Genomic DNA, 21,305 nt, shown 5'->3' on the forward strand with positions numbered 1-21,305 from the left:
CCTCCACCTCCCCCGAGGGCTACGCGCCCGGCTTGGCGGGGTCGGGAAGAGGGAAAAGACGGAGGGGGAGAAGGCGGAGAGGCGCTTTTTTCCGACTGGGTCTGTGAGGTCGGGACGGCGGGGCGGAACGGCGGGAGGGAGGTTTAGGCAGCGGGGAGAGGAAGAAGGAGCACGCTTTCCGGCGGCATGGCGGCTCTCCCGGCAGGGCCCGGGGCGCAGGCCAAGCTTTGGCCCTGTTAAACCTCTTCGTCCGGCGGTTCGTAACGCGGGTTGGGGGTGGGGTGGCGGCGTTGGCTTGTGGAGCGGCTGCCTGGGCTGGGCCGTGTGAGGGGAGCGCTGCCGCCCCGCTGCCCTGGGCGGCGAAGGGCGGTAGGGGCCTAGCGGGTGTGCGTGCGTGCGTGTGGGGTGGAAGCGGGCCTGCGTGCAGGCTGCTTTCCCTTTATTGTGAAACTCCCCCACGAAGCATAAAATAACTGGAGCCGGGTGTCGGTGTCTCCTTCAGTCACGCAGCGGCCAGCTAGGAACGCTCGTGAAGCTTCTGCGCTTGGGCTTTGCGTCCTGCTGGGTTTAGCGATGCTTAAAATCTCGTGGTATCTAGTATTTTCTGTTATTTTTGCCCCAAACACGCACTTTTTCCCAGCTCTCCCTTCCTCCGTCAAGACCAGAAGAGCTATTTACGCTTCACTGGTCGTCAGTCGGTGCTCTAGAGTTTACCTGAGCATGAGTGTAAACGCTGGTGTTAGTGTTTCTGCTTTACTGTTGGCAGATTTCTTTGAGAAATACACTTAGTGTTTGTGAGCTTGCCTTTATGCTGCATTTTTAAGGCTTAATAACATTATTTTTACAGATCTGACACCGATTTAACCTGAAGAGCAGTAACCTGAAGAATAGCAACCTGATCTAAGTTGAAAAACAGTTTTTTGATTGATTTGTGTGAAAGTAATGTGGTTACCTACTTCCCATCATAAATGTGTTATGCGATGTTTACTTACCTTGGCAGGGAACAGTTTTAGAAACGGGACCCAGAATGTTGAGATGTATGAGGAAATTTCCAGTGAACGCATTGAAATCATCCAGTTTGTGCAGTAAGGTAAACTTTTTCACAAATTTTGAGACTTCTCTGTGGGCAAAAGAAACACTCGAGTTAGTCTGAGGAAACGTTTAAATTTTTTTTTTGTTTTTCTTTTAAAAATTGATATATAAACAATGCATAATTTCATGTTGAAATTGGACGTAATATAGGTCAGAATGTGGAAGTTCAATTTGTAATTTTTTCTGTAAACTTTTTTAGTTATCTCTGATTTTGATTACCTAACAGTTGTCATTGTTAGAGTTATGTTATTTACACAAATAATTAGACTTATTTAAAATATTTTGGCTACTGACAACATGTTTTCGTGCTGTCATAGATTTTTACTGGATTTCCCAAATAATTGTGGGATTGGACTTGATTTAAACCTCGGTGCTACCATCTTCATGCTTCAGCTTCCAAATAGCCAGTATTTTGAGCTTATTTAAATACCTAACAACAGTATCAGTTCTTGTAGATATTTCTTTTCAGTTTAGCTCTCTACAACTGGTAAAAAGGTAGCTACAAAATAATTACTTTTAGTGATAAGTGTTCTATATGATTTTTTTTTTCTTTTTAAGCATCTGTATTTCAGAAAGTCAAAATTCAGAGTCATAAGTGTGACACAGCAAAATGGCAATCTACGAAATTACAGTTCTCCGCCAGGTATAAATTTGAATTATATTCTTAATCATAAGGATTAGTCTAAAAATAAGTAAGAATGCTTTCTATCTTGTGTATTATTGTATTCTTTTGGTCATTATTTATAGGATTTGTATGTATGTGAAGGTGTATGAAGCTCAGAGCAGTTAAAAGGTTCAAGGACTGAAAAGAAGTGTTTTGTATTGCTGCTCTTTTCTTAGTGGATGTATAGTATAAAGCCATTAGAAAACAATAAAAAGAAAAGATACAGCTGCACAGGAAATCAGGTCAGTTGTGAAATGCGCTGGAACCCCCGTCTAGTTGCCTGACCTACTTATTGGTTATCAAGTAATTGATGATAGCCAGCATGTTGGACAAGGGGAGAAAGACAGGACTCTGATGAAATAGGAGGTTTAATTTATCATTAGTGTATTTTCTTTCCAGACTCAGGATAAGAGCTAGTAAAAAGAATAAGATCCTTCAAAAACAAAATTTAAATTAGAAGGAATTTTTGCTGGTTTTTGAGTATTGACGCAGATTGAATGGAAATCAGTTGATACAAGGTCGTGTTGGGAGTCAGGGCTGCTTTTTCTACATCAAGATGGAGACAGGAGGAAATTGGTAACTGGTTGGTAGCCAACTTCTTTTTTTAAAAAAAAAAAATTGTTAATATTTTCAGCACTGTGTGTCTTAGCAAAAGTCTGTAAGCTGCAGTCATGTACCTCAGAGGACGACTTACTCTTTGTTGCTAATGTCAATGCAGTCTCTGTTGCTACGTGTCACTGTTTCTGTGTAGTTGCCTCTGCAATGTCCTTGCTGTCTGCTGTATTTATGTCCGGTTTTGCTGCGCAGAATACCTCAGTGTGTCACGTGGAGGCAAATGTCACGTTCATTCCATACACCAGAAGACAAGCAAGAAATCTCAAACATACTAATGTGTTGTTTTGTGGGTTATTTTAGAAACTGAAGGGAAAAAGACAGTGTTAGTTGGAGTTTTTATTTAGGGGGGCGGGGTGGTGTTGAATTTCCAGCCTGCTGCCTTGCTTCAGTCTTTCTCCTTATTGAGACATTAACCTATAGGATGCCTCTTTAATGTCTCTTTGGTAAGGGGGATTATCTGTAGGTGGTTAAGGAATGTTAGTTCAAATATTGTTGAATTCTGTTTGGTCTGTCAAAGATAAACTAAAGTAGTGAGTTCCTGAAGCACAACTTAAATGGCTTGAGTATATGAATTATGGATTGGTTTCATGAACTTTTAACTTGGCAGCTTATTTTTCAACTAAAGAGGATGTGAGAGAGGAAATCTCTTTCAAGAAAATATATGTTTAAAACTCCTCAGTCACGTGTTTTCTTAACGTAGGTCACTTTGCGTTTTCTCCCTGAGAATTATGCTGTCTAGCTTCAGTGTTTAAAGGAGAAATTACTTTTGAAATTTGTTATCTAATAGCCAGTTTAGATGAATGTCAGTGTTATAGTTGTATTGAACTGCCGCATATTTTGCTATTAATTCTGCGGAGGGAGATTTTACTGTGCTGATGATACTTCTATGTGTTGGCTTTTTCCTATTTTTTTTTTAAATTACAGCTGTTTTGAAGATTTTCTCTTCTTTTTTAAGAGAGAGATATTTATTGAAAATTAAGTACATATCTTTAGAAATTTGAGGTGGTAGAGATTATGGATTGTTGTGAGTTGTGGCTCTGAATCTTTTTTTTTTTTTAAATAATTTTGTTGGGAGTTTTCTTAAATATATTTAATTCTGTTAAAATCTATCCTTTCTACATTGGGATCAGTCTTACAAATTGTTGTATTGTTTTGTTTGTCTCCAGGAGATGTTAAGTCTCTGCGTTCTGTCATTAATCCTCATATATCCAGGTATGTTATGCTACCTTATTTTTTGGATGTAACTGGCAGTCAGAGCAATTGATGCGATAAAAAGTCACAGGTTATTGCTATGCCCGTCACATCCATAGTTCATACGCATATTCTAAATTAAAGTTAGAACTTCCTTAGTTTTACCCTTCTGACATTTCAATATAGAATGGATATTGGTGTCAGAGAGGCCTTGGACTGTCTCTTGGACTTTGGTTCTGCATCATCAGAACCAAAACCGGGCTTTTGGGGAAGCTCCAAATCCATGGGGCCTGCTGGGAGCTGAATGAGGGGAAGGGGATGCCTTGGCAGCTGGACCATTGCTGTGGGCAGGGCTGTGTGCTTTGTGTTCATGGGAGCATGCAGCTGTGCTAGATAAGGACATCAGGAGCGAGGACAAAGTAATTAGGGGCTGAGCTGCTGAAGAAATAGCTTGTGGCTGAAGTTCCCTTGGAAGGCTGCTTCTCTCCTGAGGGCAACTTCATCTGGCATTAACGGTGAATGTAGGGGCTGAGCGCAAGCCTGTGATGTGCAGTTAGTAAAGCCATTTTGGAAGCTACTGGCGAGGTCCTTCAGAAAGGAAGGCTTGGCTGAACAGAATCAAGGACAACTTCATGGGAATTTGGATGCTGTATTTGGGGCATAAAGGCTATATATGCAATGGATTGTTTTGGGCACCGGGGGTTAGGGATTGTCATGGATGAGAGGGTGGGGGGGCTGCTTATGTCTGTGGGGAGGGCAGATGGGGGAGGATGAGGCCAAGAAGTGTCCTTACCGTGAAGTGAAGCGTGGAAACCTGTTCCAAAACTCTTGAGTACTACTGATATGAAGAAAATCCACCATTTCAATACTAACATATTTCAGTGTCAGAATGCACGCTGTTTCAGATATGCAACAGAGGAAAAATGTTATTCATCTGTTATGCTGTTCTCAGTGAATATTAAGTGTTTATGCCACTAACAGTATGACTGAATAAAAAAATTACCTCAGTAAAAGCAATGTCTTTGCTTCACGCAGAATCCGAAACATTGGCATTATGGCCCACATCGATGCAGGGAAAACTACGACAACAGAGAGAATGCTGTATTATTCTGGATACATAAGAACACTTGGAGGTTAGAAATACTTTTTGTATTTCAGGAGGTTTGAGAGATTTAATAGTGTACAATAACATGCCATGCAGTTAGAGGTCGCTGGTGGAATACTTATCGTAGAAGGCAGTTGTTCCAAAGTTGTGCTGCGATATAATGAAATCTTAATGCACATTCCATTACGTTCTAAGGCAGTTGTACTTTGAAAAATCATTGGTTCATATCTTTCTTTTAGTGTGTTGATTTGTTTAGTATTTAATTAGAGGTTCTTCTTGTTTTACTTGTTGGCCGTTCTGGTAAAGCTGTTTCTTCAGTTCTCTTTTGACCTGTAAAGAAACCAGATTTACAAAGTGTAACCATTTATTTTGGAAGCCATAACATGGGAAGAATTCCTTGCTTCAACAATTCTCACAGAATTCTTCAAGATTGAAAAGGTCACAACAGCCTCCATTTGTGCTACCTTTTGACCTTTTAAATTTAATTCCCTATTCCCTACTGTGTGTGAGAATGGTAGATGATGTTAGGCTTGTGGAGTGGTTGAACTTGGTGGCCTTCTTTAAAAATGTGGAACTACGTCTCTTTTTATTAAAATTAAAAAAAAAAAACAAAAAACAAAAACCGAAGCAAAACCCAACCTCTTACTTGTTTGGTTTGGTTTTTTGATTATTTTTTTTTAAAAAAAACTTTCTCAATTACCTTTTCGTTACTAAATTTTAAAATGTCAGCCAAATTCCATACAGTGAATGCAGCCAGTTTTTTTTAAACTAGTTTATTCGTGATTTTGGACTTTGCTTTAGTTTTCAAGTTCTCATGGTGTTACTAGGATTAAGATCAACAAAAAGGTTGTTGGAATTGCTTGTCTTTGACTTACAGGGTATTTGTTCGCTGGAAAGGGGGCCTGGGTAAAGTATCATTTTCTGAAAAAGACTAGTTTTCACAGCTTATACATATATAAAAGGAACAATATTTCCAAATGTCTCTCAGCATCTGTATTCCAACGCAATTTCGGCTTTTGAGTTATTTACCTACACAACTGTTACCCTTCTCCCTTGTCGCAGATGTTGATGATGGGGACACAGTGACAGATTTTATGGTACAGGAGCGAGAACGTGGTATTACCATTCAGTCCGCTGCTGTTACCTTTGACTGGAAGGACTACAGGATCAATCTGATTGACACCCCAGGTACTAGACTTCAGCAGTACTCACGAGGTGGGGTGTTGTGGAACATAAGTCTTGGTTTTAGATATGGTACAATATTTAATTGGTTTAATTGCGGCAGTAAAAAGGCCTGTACTGAGCTCTGTTCAGCTTTGACTAATTATTGTTCGCTGGTGCCTAATCTGTCTTGTTTACAGTGAGCTCAGACATTTCCACACTAAATTGCTCTTAGTGCTGGGATTGCAGTGTAACAATTTTTTGAGTTTCAAGGACTGATGGGTGTATTTCTCTGCAAGTAAAGACAGTGTTGTTTTGACATGATTTAAAAAAAAATGAAAAAAATTGTAATGACCTGTTTGAATTATGATGGTATAAAAGGAGGATTGTTTTTTAGGTCACGTGGACTTTACAGTGGAAGTTGAGCGTTGTTTGAGAGTCCTGGATGGAGCTGTAGCAGTGTTTGACGCTTCAGCTGGTGTTGAGGTAAAAATAACTAGTGGATTTATTTATTTATTCTAATGACTGAAATCAGATTGAAATAATAATAATCGTACAGAGATGTCAGTCTGTATTATCTCTTTTAATGCTTTGGTCAAAATTCACCTTCAGGAAGATGAGCATTTAATTTCGAGTCCTGTAGTGTACGTGAATTTCCATGGTAATAAGGGGCAAATAATTGGGATTCCCATTAAATGCTGAGGGGTTTTTGTTGTTTTGTTGCTGTCCTTTACAAACGTTGACTGCGGTGAATACTTCTGGCTTCCCCCACCAGTGGAAAGAAATTAATATCTGTTCATTTCTCATTCTCAGCTTTTATGTAGAAAATGAGTAATTTTCAGCCAGAATTTCTCCCTCCCCAATGTCCCATGTAACGTGCCCTTTGGAGCGTAGTGCAGAAAATGTGGAGGCAGGCTGGAATTTGACTTTATAGCATGAGAAGTTTTAGTTCAATCCTGTAGAAAAGTTACATGCTGTGAAATCACTGTGTTCCATGGGACATACCTTTTTCCTACATGAGGGATGAGAGAACTCTTGATCAGTGTGAGTCACATTATTTAACGTACTATTGGAAAGCATTTAAGTACTCTCATATATGAACCTGAACTGAGTAACAGCCCCCACCCCCAACAACAAAAAAATTAGATCTGCTTGTTTGGTTTTTTTCTAAAACTGTGTAGGAAATTCTTGCGTTATTTTCATGTATTGGTAAGAGACTACTTCTGAATCTGAACTGATTTTCATATATACCTGTTTTAACTTTCAAGTAAAAATGCAATCATAAATGGCTCAGCAGTACACAATTATTAGCAAAACCACAGTAGTTTTTAGTTTTGTATGTGTAGCCACAGAAATTCTTGCCTGTGTGTGCTCAAGTATCTTGGCAATAAAGTCTTAAGTCTCTACTGAGTTTTTTTCCATATATATCCCCTGTAATGTTTAGTTTCTCTCCACGTTCCCTTGCCCATATGCCTGTGTGCCCTTAGTGAAGGATGGGGAATGACTGCAGCTGAGAGAAGAGATGCGACAAAGCTGCTTCTGTTCATCTGTGCTGCTAGATGCAGGATTGTTGCAATGCATTCAGCACAGTTCCCTTCTGTACTCTGAACTTGGTCCCTCAGTGGTGTTGGGGAGTGTATAGTTTGTCTATCGGCACTAATATTTCCATTTTGTCTTTTGCTGTAGGCCCAAACTCTGACAGTGTGGAGACAAGCAGACAAACATCAGATACCACGAATTTGCTTTTTGAACAAGATGGACAAAACCAGGGCAAGGTATTTAGACAGTTATTTTGATCATTGCTAAAAGCTTTGTAAGAGAATGTATCTAATCAAGTTAAAGTTTTTCTATTAAGCATAGACCAAGCCAATTATGTTAATACCTACTATATACATCATATATATGATTATGCACATCATATTTTTCTGTAACTTTAGGAGGAATTTTTGCTGTAAAGAAGGAACAGTAAACCTATTTTACTATATCGTTATGATTTGTGTAACTGAATATCTGTTGTTTTAATATAGTTTTACATATGCTGTTGAGAGTATCAAACAAAAGTTGAAGGCGAAACCTTTGCTTTTACAGGTAAGCTTAGAAATTAAATGTTCATTTGCTTTCTTTCAGGTGGTACTCCTTTCTTAATTTTTTGCAACTGTCTAAAATCTCCTCTCTATTTGCAGTTGCCCATTGGGGAAGCCAAGACCTTCAGAGGACTGGTTGATATCGTAACTAAGGAAAAAATAATTTGGAAACCTACTTCTGATTTGGATGATGGAAAAAATTTTGAGCAAAAGCTGCTTCTGGAGGCTGATGATCCCAGCCTGTTCCAAGAAGTCCAGGATGCCAGAAATGCCTTAATAGAACAAGTAAAGTTCTAAAGTAAATACATAATATATTTAAAACCGTTATTTAGAACAGTAGAAAAAATAGTCTGAAAGGGACTGCTGGAGGTGTCTGGTGCAGTGACCTGCTAATTTACATCAGGTTGCTCCTGCCGTGTTCAGTTCAGTTTTCAAGTCTCTAAGGATGGTGATTACAGTCTGTCCAGGCAGCCTGTCCCAGTGCTTGATCATCCTTGTAGTCAAACGTTATTTCTTTTTGTTCAACGGGAATTTACTGTGTTGCAACCTGCGACAATGTGGCTTGTTCTTTCCTTGTTGTACCTCTGAGAAGAATCTGTCCATGTTTTCTCTGAAGCAGGCCCACCACCACCACCATTTCAAGTACCAAGAGGCAGCATTTGCATCCTGCCTCAGCCTCTCCAAGTCAAACCCATCTCTCCGTGCCTCCGGCTGCACTCCAGCCACCTCAGTGGTTTTCCACTGGACTTTGCACCATCAGTCTCTTTTGTGCTGGGGAACTTAAAAGCAGACAGTGTTTTAGATGCAGCTTCACAAGGGCAGGGTAGAGGATACTAACCACTTGCCCTGATCCACTGGCTATGCTCTTGCTGGTGCTGCCTGGTATGCTGTTAGCCTTTGTCACTGGAAGGAGACACTGCTGACTCATGCTCGCTTGTCCAGCAGGACCCTAGCAGGATCCTAGCTAGTTGATACCCGCTCTGTATCAGAGGGGAATTTCAGATTTTCTTCACTTCCTTCCCATCTGTCAAAGATGCTTAATGCACATTGGAAATGTTAATATGTGATGGCAAAACATGCTAAATATAGAGTTGGGCTCCCTGGCTGTGCAATGTAAGTGTAAAATGAAAAATACTCCCTGCTTTAAAATAGAGAAGTGAAGAAAGCAGACACTAAATTTAGTATTCAGTTGGCTAACATGGCATCTTGTACTGTCTTAGGTGCCAAAAGATACTTGGTATATTCACGTGAGGCCTGGCATATGTGACCCAGAACCTGCAGGATGTCCATACCCTTCTGGAGTGTCAGCTAGAAGCAGGATGGGATGTTGCAGGCTGGTCAAGATGGTGTTAAATATTATGTTAGAGGCAGCTGAATCCCACCATAAATCCTTTTCCGGATCCATCCAAAAAGTCCATGGGAGAGATGAGAAAAGAACAGTGTAACTCTTTCTTTAACGTAGATTGTCATATTGTGAAGCTAAGAAAGCTAATAGAAACTTGATCTACTTGATACCCCATTTTGCACAGCTGGCAGTTTAGAAGGGGTGAAGAATGGAAGAATTAATGGAAGTAAAAGAAAAAATTGACTATAGAGCAGTGCGGAACATTTGAAATAATTTGTCCAGAGTGTTTTTCTTCTCCCTCAGCTGGCATTTTAAGGTCTGACATTGTTTTGTGTAATTTAGGTAATGATATTGGAATATTTGCTTGTACTTGAGACACTCTAAGCAAGTCTTCTCTCCAAGTAAAAAGGGTTGGGTTTTTTTATTACATTTGATTTGTTTATATACAACTTTAAATTGTAGTACTGATTATATTTGAATGCATACTTTTATAAGCAAAATTTGGGAGGTTAACAACTATGTTTATCTTAGATATTGATCCGTTTTGCAGAAGAGCTGCCCTCCACACAACTTTGAATAACACTGTGCAAGTGCATAAAAAGATGGTGCTAGGCTTTCAGTTTCCTTTGAAACATCAGAATCGGAGAGATATATTTTATATTGCTCTGAGTTAAGTAAAACACATACACAATCTGGTTTTCAAAATTTCCAGGTTTTAAATGGGGGTGTTATCATTCAGCCTCTTATCTTAAGTAATGTATTGTGAGATAGAAGGCTTTCTAAGAACAATGTTGTTTTTTTTCCTTTGGTTTCTGGGCCCCTCCTTAACCAGGAAGGGGTGGACCAGTAGTGCGATAATTGAGATAACTTTGTGTTCATAAAATACTTTAATGTGCTTTGTATCCTATTGACACTCCTTATCAGAAACAGTGTAAAATTTAGTAGTTCGAATACCAGTCATCTTGCACACTTGCTTTCACTTAATTAAATGAACACTTTCCTTTATGTCTTATGTTTCAACTATCAGCTTGATTAGACTTGTAATTGCTTATCGATGATTCATTTCAGTATTTGTTCAATTGCTGTCCTAGCCACTAGAGGGGGCAAAGTGCCTTCCTGCACGTTGGGTGTCCTGGATCTATGACAGTGAAAGCAGGTTTAAAGAGTGCTTAATTTATTTGTCAAGCTAAGTGGTACAGTTTGAAAACACAGATGAGCTCTTGGACCTACAAGCATTTGACATGCAGAAGGTCAAAATGCCCTGAAGGCTTGTCTGTTTTTTTTCCAGCTGTGTATATATTGGTTCGAAAAGGTTACTTGCTGCTTACTTCAGACTTTACCTTGTTTGCAGATCTGAAGTGCATTCAGTTATACCCTTTATGGCTGTCACTGTATGGCTGCAGGTTTTTTGAGTTTGAGAGAAGTGCAAGCATTCTCACTCCAACTGATGTTTTGCTTGACAGCGGCTTTATAAGTTGATTTTTAATTTTTTTCCCTTCTTCTTTCTTGAAACCTTCATTTCCATAATTTTCCGTGGTTTGATTTTGTGATCTCTGATATATAAGGCTTTGTTCCTGCTCTGTTTAGCTGTATATCCTAAATAACTAAGATTTGTGATTTGTCTGTGAAACTGCTGTATGCCAAGTAATAACGAACTATTCTGTTGAAGGTTGCAGATCTGGATGATGAATTTGCTGAACTGGTTCTAGGAGAATATAGTGAAAACTTTGACTCCATACCAGCTGACAAGGTAATTTTTACATTTCATTATTTATAAACAATTTTTTACCAGACGTTATTCTGAAGGGCTGGGTTTTTCTTCCTTGGGCAGATGTGCATTTTTTATCAACAACAACAAAAATATCACACCAGCTTTTGTAGTGAATTTACAGTACTGTGTATTTAGAACAAAGCATATTCAAGCTTAGTATGAACTGTATACAATAATGCATTAACTATTATTCTGAGACATGCTAGGCACAGTTTTAAAAGTAGGGTGCCTTTGTTCCAGAAGGTATGGTTGGTGGTTTTTTTGAATGTTAGGATGCTGCAAAAAAATTTAGGGAAAGGTGAATGGAATTTCCAGGTAGACTCAGCAGTTTGTGTCTGAGTTGCTGATTCTTACCAACAAAAGTAACAACTGTTGTGAATTGGTTGGATTTTCAGACCCTGCGTGTTGAAAGTGGCGGGGTACGACATTCTGGATTAAAAGGACTGTTAGAACAAGAATGGCTGCAGATCTGCATGAAATGTTTAGGTATTTTAAAAGCAGTGTCTTCTGTTTTAGCATCTAAACATTTGAGTTTGGAGTTCATTAGAAGCAGTGAAAAGAATTTGGATGAGTGATGTTATATTTACAAGCATATTTTTTAACTTTGTGGGATTTGTTAGCAACACCTGATAGCTGGAATACAATTTAGGCTAAAATGTAGTTCACATGTTAACAGAAAATACTTATTTTTTGCAGTTACAGTCTGCTATCCGCAGAGTCACACTAGCTCAGAAAGCTGTACCTGTACTCTGTGGCAGCGCACTGAAGAACAAAGGAGTGCAGCCATTACTGGATGCTATTATTATGTACTTGCCTGCACCTAATGAGCGTTCATATGAGTTTCTGTAAGTACAGGGAGGAAAGGAGGGTCCGGAAAAAAGAAAAATTAAGTAGGAAAGCATAAAAGGAAAAATATTAACAAAACATTCCTGTCTTTAAAAATGTTTACTGTTTTTAGGTATTAAATAACAGTAAAGCTGTGTGGACGTAAAAATACGCTTGAGTGCTGAACCTGCTTTGGTCAGTGCTACTGGAATTGTATGTATTTATCTTCAGTTGTCAAACTTGCACTTTAGAGTTCTAAAGTCTATTTTTAATCTGAGGATATTGCCATTTTACAAAATTAAGGTCTAGGGATCATCTTTAGTATTGGCTGAGTCACATGACATGTATCCTGCTGGAGCTAGAACTACTTATACTTTATACATATATATACTACTATATATATATATACATATACTACTTATACATTACTATACTTTTCGGAATAAATTAAGACTTCTAAAAAATCTACTTCTATTAATATTACAATAGGAAAAATACTGCTTCTTAAGTGAGTGGAAATTTAGGTAAACGTGAGTTTGAGTGGATTAATCCTACAAGTATGCTTTTTGTTGTGCTTTTTATTTTGCAGACAATGGTACAAGGATGACCTGTGTGCCCTAGCGTTTAAAGTTCTCCATGATAAATGTCGTGGACCACTAGTTTTCATTCGCGTTTACTCAGGTTCACTGAAACCTCAATCAGCTGTATATAATATTAACAAAAGTTGCACGTGAGTAAGATGGAGGTGTGGTTTAGTGGAGCATTGGAGTATCTGCTAAAGTCCTGAGTAATAAAAGAACTTCATTTTCAGGGAGAGAATGAGCCGGCTGCTCCTGCCTTTTGCTGATCAGCAAATTGAAATACCATCGCTAATGCCTGGCAACATTGCCCTTACTGTTGGGTTAAAACAGGTAATGGAAAATACTGGTCCTGTAAAGGAGCTTGTTTCACTAGTGTGCTTTCCACTTTTATAGTATTGTATCTCAGATACATTCTTGATTATTGTGACATATGTAAACTTGCTTTATTTGAAGTACATGTACAGGTACTTCCTTCTAAAATGAAGTATTACAGTGTACATATGTCAGTAATTGACCTGGGAGATGCAATGCTGATTACATGGAAAGGACTGAAGACTGAAGGTGTATTTTAAAAGGGTTCTGAGCTTGTATTTATATTGTAACTCTTAAAATACAATGTAATGCCATGGAGAGACCTCCTGTGGGGAAAGAGAGTGATGTTCCAAGTAAGTTACCTAAAAGCAAAAGTGTACCTTAAGTTCAAATAAGTTTGTTTCATGCTTGCTTCTGTTAGTCTATGAATTCAGTGTTTTATTGTCTGAACTGGCTGCATAGATCTCATTTGCACAGATTTTCTAAAATGTAACCAACTTTGTCATGCATAAGCGAAGTTTCATTTACCAGTACTGTTCTTTGTGCCTTGTATCTTGACTGGTAAACTAGATTTAAAATGCAGGGAACTGGACAAAGAAATGCTAGTCTAAATTTGAGCACAGTTTTTCCTCTTCCAGATCATTTTAGTTATATGAAGAGAGAGTAATTGTTTATAAATAAGTAAATAAATGGAGTTTAGCACAAGTGGTTTTGAGGAAGAGAGATGGTCAGGGTTTGTGGGTTTGGGGTTTTTTCAGTTTTTTGGTGTGGTGTTTTTTTGTTTCATATCCCCTTCTCTCACTCGTCTGTGTCTTGTGGGTCACTGGGTGTTGATCTCTAGAGTGCCACTGGAGATACCATAGTATCGTCAAAGGCTTCAGCAGTAGCTGCAGCACGCCGAGCTGGAAGGGATGCTGCGGGAGAGAAGAGGTCTACCAGCAATGTAGAGAGCCTTCTGCTGGCAGGCGTTGAGATCCCTGACCCTGTCTTCTTCTGTACAATTGAACCTCCTTCAATGGCCAAACAACAAGGTACAATGTAGCTACCTAGCAATATCACAAGATATTCTACAAATGAGATATTTAAGCATAACCATATTCTCATATGTCAGGAGCAGAGCTCATCACCAATACATGCACACCTGATTGATACGAGTGAGTTGCACAAATTTATCAATTAGTGCTCTAATAAAGAGCTTTGGTGTTTCGCACAAAAGTTGTATTTTAGAGTGTGCTTGTCAGTATCCTTTGCTATTACTACATCAAGCAGTACTAGTAGTAATACTTTTCTAGTTTTTGTGTCTAGAATAGTAGTAGTTCTTAATTTTGAAAAAAGAGATGGAGGCACTTCCATTTCCTACTGTCAGGCTTAGTTTTGCTGCAGTCGCGCTGGTATGCTCTACATAATATCCTGAGTACAAATAACCTTGAAATGTCATTTTCTTTCAGTTGGCACTCACAGTTTTACTCTATGGTGTGAAGTCTTCACTTACCAAGATTTCTGTGTGTCTAGTTAGGGTTCACCCATGCAGTGTGAACTGTAATCTTACTGCCTATCCCAAGAATCTGTACCAGAGGACTTGGTTCCATTTGACTCTATTTGACTTTATTGGATGCAGGAGGAAACATAGCGAAAAAGGATGAGGGAGAGGCTGAGGTAATTAATGCCTTCTTTGTCTCGGCCTTTAATAGTTCAGTTGTTCTCAGGGTCCCCAGCCCTCTGAGCTGGAAGACAGGGACAGAGAGCAGAATGAAGCTGCCCCCATGATGCAATAGAAGTAGCGACCTGCTACACCACTTAGACACACACACAAGTCTGTGGGGCTGGATGGAATCCACGCAAGGATACTGAGGGAGCTGGTGGAAGTGCTCACCAAGCCACTTTCCGTCATTTATCAGCAGTCCTGGCTAACTAGGGAGGTCTCAGTTGACTAGAGGTTAGCAAATATAACTCCCATCTACAAGAGGAGCTGGAAGGAGGATCCGGGGAACAACAGGCCTGTCAGTCTGTCGTGAGAGCCAGGGAAGGTTATGGAGCAGATTTAGATCTTGAGTGCTATCATGAGGTGGACAACTGGATGATTGGGCCCAGTCAGCATGGGTTTATGAAAGGCAGGTCCTGCTTGACTGACCTGATCTGCTATGACAAGGTGACCCGTCTAGTGGATGAGGGAAAGGCTGTGGATGTTGTCTACCTGGACTTTAGTAAAGCCTTTGACACTGTTTCCCACAGCATTTTCCTGGAGAACTGGCTGCTCATGGCTTGGACAGGTGTCCCTGAGAAAAAAGCTGGGCCCAAAGAGTTGTGGTGAATGGAGTTAAATCCAGTTGATGGCCAGACAAAAGTGGTGTTCCCCAGCACTTGGTATTGAGGCCAGTTCTGTTTAATGTCTTTATCAATGATCTGGTTGAGGGGATTCAGTAAGTTTGCAGATGATGCCAAGTTGGGTGGGAGTGTTGATCTGCATGAGGGTAGGATCCCTCTACAGAGGGATCTGGACAGGCCGAGGCCAGCTGTATGAGGCTCAACAAGGCTAAGTGCGGGGTCTCGCACTTGGGTCACAACAACCCCATGCAGTGCTACAGGCTTGGGGAAGAGTGGCTGGAAAGATGCCCAGAGGAAAAGGACCTGGGGGTGTTGGCCAACAGGCAGCTGAATTTGATCCAGCAGTGTGCCCGCGTGGCCAACAAGGCCAACAGCATCCTGGCTTGGATCAGAAATAGTGTGGCCAGCAGGACTAGGGAAGTGATCATCCCCCTGTACTTTGCACTAACGAGGCCCCACCTTGAATACTGTGTTCAGTTTTGGGCCGCTCACTACGAGAAAGACATTGAGGTGTTGGTCCAAAGAAGAGCAACGAAGCTGGTGAAGTGTCTAGAGCACAAGTTTTTTGAGGAGCAGCTGAGGGAACTGGGGTTGTTTAGCCTGGAGAAAAGGAGGCTGAGGGGAGACGTTATCACTCTCTACAACTACCTTGAAAGGAGGTTGTAGCGAGGTGGGGGTCGGTCTCTTCTCCCAAGTAACAAGCGATAGGACATGAGTAAATGGCCTCAAGTTGCACCAGGGGAGGTTTAGATTGGATATCAGGAAAAATTTCATCATGGAAAGGGTTGTCAAGCATTGGAACGGGCTGCCCAGGGAAGTGGTTGAGTCACCATCCCTGGAGGTATTTAAAAGACTGTGTGGCACTTAGGTACGTGGTTTAGTGGTGGTCTTGACAGTATTAGGTTAATGGTTTGACTGGATGATATTAAAGGTCTTTTCCAACCAAAATGATTCCATGATCCTATGACTCTTTTTGGAAATAGATACTTTTCAACTCTGTATCTTCATTACAACAAAGCTGAGCTTGGTTAGGGGTGAAGGGGAGGACGGACAAGTACCAGTGTAGTATGATGGAATGGAGCAAGGTAGAATGCAGATTTGGAGCAATATATCTGTGGGCTGAGACACTGGGTTGTAAGGTGTGCCTGTTTTTGGGGGGTTTGGATGTTTTGTTTTGTTTTGTGGGTGTTTGTGCTGGGTTTTTTTCAAAGACTAAGGCAGATAAATACAGTCTCAGCTGTGAGTTTATCATTCTGTAGCTGCTTTCCTCAGCAGTTAAGATACTGGGGAATCAGAAATTTGAACCTTTTCATGTCGAACTCACCTTGAAATAGTTAGGCAAATCATATACAAGTTAGTTGACAATTTTTCTTATCTGTAAAAAGGGATCAGTACTTTTTATTGACTTGATGAAACACTTATAGGTCCATTCTGTCTTCATACAAGTTCAAAATATCACTCTGAAAATAGTATTTTTAATAATTAAATTAAAGCACTCTATAGTGTGTAGTTAATTTGTTGGAGAGAATCGGAAGCTGCAAGTTGCTTGTAATTTGAGTTGACTGTTTGCCAAAATCTGCTTCCCTAGGATCCTTTTGATTCCTTCTAAGATTTGACCTTATGAGGAACGTGATGTTTAGATATTCATTATGATTCTCAAATTACTGAAGTCTCTTTAGATACAATGTTTGATATTTATGTACAGACTTAGATAACGCATTGAGCTGCCTTCAGCGTGAAGATCCAAGTTTAAAAGTGAAGCTAGATCCTGACACAGGACAAGTAAGATGAATCTTCTGTTACTCACCTTATAATCAAGCTTTATTTAAGAACTGCCAACACCACCCTTCATTTAGTTCATTTGCATATTGAGATTTGCTTGAAAAAAAGGACTCTCTAAATGTACATATCATAAATGTACAAAGTTCTGTGCATCAAACTGAAGTGGAGCCTTGTGCACTTGTGCTTTACAGAGTAGAGGAAGTCATCCTGTGCTTTGCATGTTTTTGACAGTTCTGTATTTAAAAAAGTTTGAATTGCACAGTCTTTAAGATAATGTAAGATGACCTTTTTTTATAGTGGTCACAGTAGTGATAATTACCCTCTCACTTATATGGTGTTTATGTCAGATGACCTGATCTGTCACAAAAAACAGGCAGTCCTGTTTTTTCTCTAGGCTCCTTAGAATTTGAAATATTTCTAAGAGACTATTAACAGCATTAAACTGCTTAAACAGTTTATATTAAAACCTGAGTTTTGCATGTTTAAAATCTTCTCTCTTCACTTTCTCTTAATAGACTATTCTTTGTGGCATGGGTGAACTACACATAGAAATCATTCATGACCGAATCAAACGTGAATATGGAATTGAGACTTACTTGGGACCTCTTCAAATAGCATACAGAGAAACCATCCTAAATGCTGCCCAAGCTACAGGTAAAATGAGTGAATGGAAGGAACATCTTGTTTCTGGTTTTGTAACTTGATGTACTTTAAATGATCTTACGAGTGGTTTCAGATGAATTTTATTAGTTTTTTTTCCAAACGGTTGCTTTGCTTTTTTCCCCCCCCCGCCCCCTACAGATACATTGGACAAAACAGTAGGAGATAAACGACACTTTGTCACTGCAGAGTTAGAGGTGAGGCCCAGGTCAGGAGAGAGAGCAGCGACAAAACCCATCATTGAGTATGCCGCGAGTGTCATTGAAGGGCTGCCCAAAGAACTCCAAGGAGCTATAGAAAACGGAATCACAAATTCATGCATTCAAGGTAACTGCTCTAACGTTTCTGTAAGAAGCCTTGTAATATGTTTCTAGGAGGAAAAACTCCTTCATAGCTTGAAAACTAAAAGCTAATACATATTAACATTAGATGCAAAAGAAAATCTGAAATTCCCTTAACTACAAAAATTGCCAAGCAGTCCTTTCCCTACACCAGGAACGGAAGTCAGCATGCCTTTGGTTTTAAGGTTGATTTCTTCTCAGTCACTCAACAGTGAGCCTCGGGTTCTTTTGGTTTGTCTTTTAATCTGGTATAAGAGATGAGGCATTTACTTGCTGACATCATGTCACAGTGATGTGACAGAAGCAGGTTCAGAGGCCAACATGTACATACCACACTTCTATTAGAATTACAAATTTATTTTTTTATTTTAAAATTTATGTTAAATCCACAGAAGTATAAAATAAAAAGCCTTACCTAATTGCAAAGTATAGGACTTCGCAATTTCTGAAGGACTAAAAGTGTCTTTTACATTTGATTAAAAAGAGGAAGTATTTAATAACTTGTGTCCAAAGTCTTCCTTACAGTAAAATTAACAGGGAGTGGACTGATCAATGAGAATTACTCTAGAAGCAACAGCATGAGGTGTTTTTTCCATGTTGGTTTGTTGAGTTGGAAAGCATTTCTCATCACTGGCTGTGGAATGATTCTTGACTGCGTGCTTTCTTCATGTTCCTTGAAGGCACTTGAGAACTCTGCTGTCTCCAGCCTAAAATTCATGCCATTAAGTAGTTTAAAAAAAAAAATGGATCTGGGCATGTTCTCTGTATGAAAAAAGCTGTGTTTTTCCTCACGTGAGGTTCAGGCCTCCCATCCAGTGTAGTATAGTTTTTGGTCTGGTTGAGCGTCCTGGGTTGGATGGAGATAATGTAGCTAGGACTCTGTGTGGTTCATCGCTCATGGAATTGAGTTAATCCTGAAGTTTTGGTAGTGGGTTAGTATCAGGCTTTGATGGGATCACATTGTGTTGAAAAGGAAAAATACAGAAGATCATCTGGCTCCTGGTTACACAAAAGGTTTCACTGCTTTTTCCAATGAGGTCTTGTTTCAATAGACAAGCTTTAGCTATTACAATGTCTTAAAAAAACCTTAGATTTTTGGGAATGGCTGTATGGATGAGCCCACTCGGAAACTTCTGGTTCTGAAAATTATCTGTGCTTTTGGTAAAGAGAGTAAGAAAGTATGACTGCCAGAAGAGACAAAGGAATGCAAAGCCAGGTAATGACAAAATCACAAAATGAGGAACAAAATGAGTCATGCCCTTGCGGGGGGTGAAGGGGAAGGAGAAGGGGAAGAGGAAAGCGAGAAGCTCTGAATTAATCCTGAAACTCTTTTGCATACGTCTTAATGTTCTGAAAAACAAATATGCTTTTTTCTTTTTCTCTTTTTTTTTTATTTTTGTTTTCTAGGACCCTTGCTTGGATTCCCAGTTCAGGATATAGATGTGACACTGCAATCACTGACGGTGCATCCTGACACCTCCCACACAATGATATCAGCCTGTGTCTCCCGTTGCATGCAAAAGGTACAGTGAAGCTGTAAGCTGCTGTAGAACACAGCAGCACAGTGTACTACTGGGAAAATACATGGGTATCAATATCAGGCAATTGTTCTTCTCTGACAATGTAATGCCCTTGCTAGGGACCTGATAGCTTTTGGAAGTAGAGAGTTTGAGAGGCAGTGTTAGCTTGAGTTATGTAAGTATTTATGTCAATGTTTGGGGGGAAAAAAAAAAAGTTAACTCTTCTTCCCTTCCACGTAGGCTTTGAAAAAAGCTGGTATACAAATACTGGAGCCCCTGATGAACCTAGAGATCACAGTAAGTGAAGATCATCTCAGTGCAGCACTCGCTGATCTTGCACAGCGGAGAGGTAGCATTCAGGAAATACAGAGTCGTCAAGATAACAGAGTTGTGGTTGCTGCTGTTCCACTAGCAGAAATGATGGTATGCAATTATCTTAAATAGTAAAAAATAAATCTAGTTTTTTATATGTTGAAAAATAATAAGGCTTCAGTTCACTTTTCTTATTGTTATGGATGAATAAACTTGGAATGGATGTTTTTTATTGTTTTAATTACTGAAAATCTGAAGCAAGTGCCCAGAAATCTAGTGGTGTTTTTGTGCCCGATTCAGATTGTTACACCAGCAAGTTTTCAACTGTAAGTTAGAGAAGTAGTAAATACTGTAAAACTTGTTTTAGTAGAGAATAGTTTTTTAAAAATTAGGTTGACTCATGCATGTATTGCACTTTTAACACAGTAATATTAAAAAAATAACTTATTAGTATGTTGCAGTATACTTCTGACACTCTCTCTCTTTTGTGACTTAAGCAGCTTATCTTCCCTTTATCCTAAATTGCGTGACCTGTGTTCTTCATTTTGTCCAGGGCTACTCAACAGTTTTGCGTTCTCTAACGTCGGGCTCAGCAACCTTCACTTTGGAGCTTGCCAGTTACCAAGCCCTGAACAGTCAAGAGCAAAGTGCGCTTCTTCAGAGGAGGACGGGGTTGGTGTGATTGTGTGCTTGCTTTACTGTGCAGAACAATGAAGATATTTTCCATCATCCCTGTAAGATATTTTCAGGAGCCTGCTCATGTACACCAGTATGTTCTTCTGGGACCAACTGGTTGTGGTAAATGATGAATTAGCAGCTGTATGAGTAGACGGTGCTTTTAACTGTCCAAGGGAAGGTTCAAGAGACTGTGTTCTTCTGGCACAGCCTTGTAATTGCAAAGCAGCTGAACCAGACATGCAACCATAATTTGCTGCTTGCAAAAATCTTCTCTTGCAGATATCTGCAGTGAGAACTGATGCAAATCCTCTTCATAGAAATAGGCGCTAAGGGCACCTTAACATGTGATTAGGACTGTTTCTTACTTCAGTAAGCAAAGTTTGTGAAGTTTATGTCTATAAATGAAATAACTTTACGATTCTGGCGGTCTGTATCTTGATTTGTTTTCAGGTGAATAAAAAAACATGGTTAATAAATATTTTAAACAGTGCAACTGTAGGCATTACTTCCGGTATTGTTAGAAACCAGTTTGAACCAGAGTTCAGGACTGGCGGTAATTTATACCCAAGTTTGCTTTAGCAAGCAGAATGGATGCTTCTGCAATTTGAGTAAGACCTGTGCAAAAAATACAAGGAAGGCAGAGTTCTCCCATGACAGTGATCCCTGCCCCACCACCTTGGAGTACGTTGGGGGAGGAATTTTTTTTTTTTTTGACCTTTAGGAATGAGTGATTTAAGTTGTAGTGGTTTGGTTGCATAGAAAAGTGTCAAATTATAAGATACTCCAAAATAAAAGACAGTTTGCTCTTTACTTGAATAGTGTCTTTATCTTTATTTTCCCTTTAGAATGTAAAGAAACTGAAATGGGTAACTCTGGTATTGGCTTTCAGGATTTCACAGTGAAGAATCCCTATTTCTAATGAAAGCTAAACCCCATCATTT

The 21,305-nt window shown here is 39.5% G+C and overlaps 1 protein-coding gene across 2 annotated transcripts; it reads left to right on the top strand.

Moving 5' to 3' along the window:
* The first annotated feature begins 99 nt into the window (after positions 1–99).
* On the top strand, positions 100–21,180 carry GFM2 (GTP dependent ribosome recycling factor mitochondrial 2). 2 transcript variants are annotated; one of them, XM_074569031.1, is made up of 21 exons: positions 100–256; positions 1,001–1,090; positions 1,651–1,735; positions 3,538–3,583; positions 4,598–4,695; positions 5,730–5,855; positions 6,226–6,314; positions 7,515–7,603; positions 7,856–7,916; positions 8,012–8,197; positions 10,927–11,007; positions 11,725–11,873; positions 12,443–12,583; positions 12,665–12,764; positions 13,588–13,777; positions 16,777–16,853; positions 17,369–17,507; positions 17,655–17,840; positions 19,262–19,377; positions 19,615–19,797; positions 20,240–21,180. In XM_074569031.1, the coding sequence occupies exons 2-21, from the start codon at positions 1,028–1,030 to the stop codon at positions 20,366–20,368; spliced, it is 2,334 nt and encodes a 777-aa protein (XP_074425132.1). In that variant the 5' UTR covers positions 100–256; positions 1,001–1,027; the 3' UTR covers positions 20,369–21,180. The 2 variants fall into 2 exon arrangements, with proteins under 2 accessions (XP_074425132.1, XP_074425131.1); XM_074569030.1 differs by having other exon boundaries at positions 145–256; positions 1,008–1,090.
* Positions 21,181–21,305: the final 125 nt, after the last annotated feature.

The sequence above is a fragment of the Larus michahellis genome, chromosome Z (genome assembly GCF_964199755.1).
Source record: "Larus michahellis chromosome Z, bLarMic1.1, whole genome shotgun sequence".
NCBI classification, from domain to species: domain Eukaryota; kingdom Metazoa; phylum Chordata; class Aves; order Charadriiformes; family Laridae; genus Larus; species Larus michahellis.

Excerpts from the sequence above, each read along its gene's own strand:
- GFM2 (XM_074569031.1), top strand. The coding sequence starts at position 1,028 with ATGTTGAGATGTATGAGGAAATTTCCAGTGAACGCATTGAAATCATCC. Across the intron at positions 3,584-4,597 it reads ATTAATCCTCATATATCCAG|AATCCGAAACATTGGCATTA; the intron begins GTATGTTATGCT and ends TGCTTCACGCAG. Across the intron at positions 17,841-19,261 it reads CACAAATTCATGCATTCAAG|GACCCTTGCTTGGATTCCCA; the intron begins GTAACTGCTCTA and ends TTTGTTTTCTAG.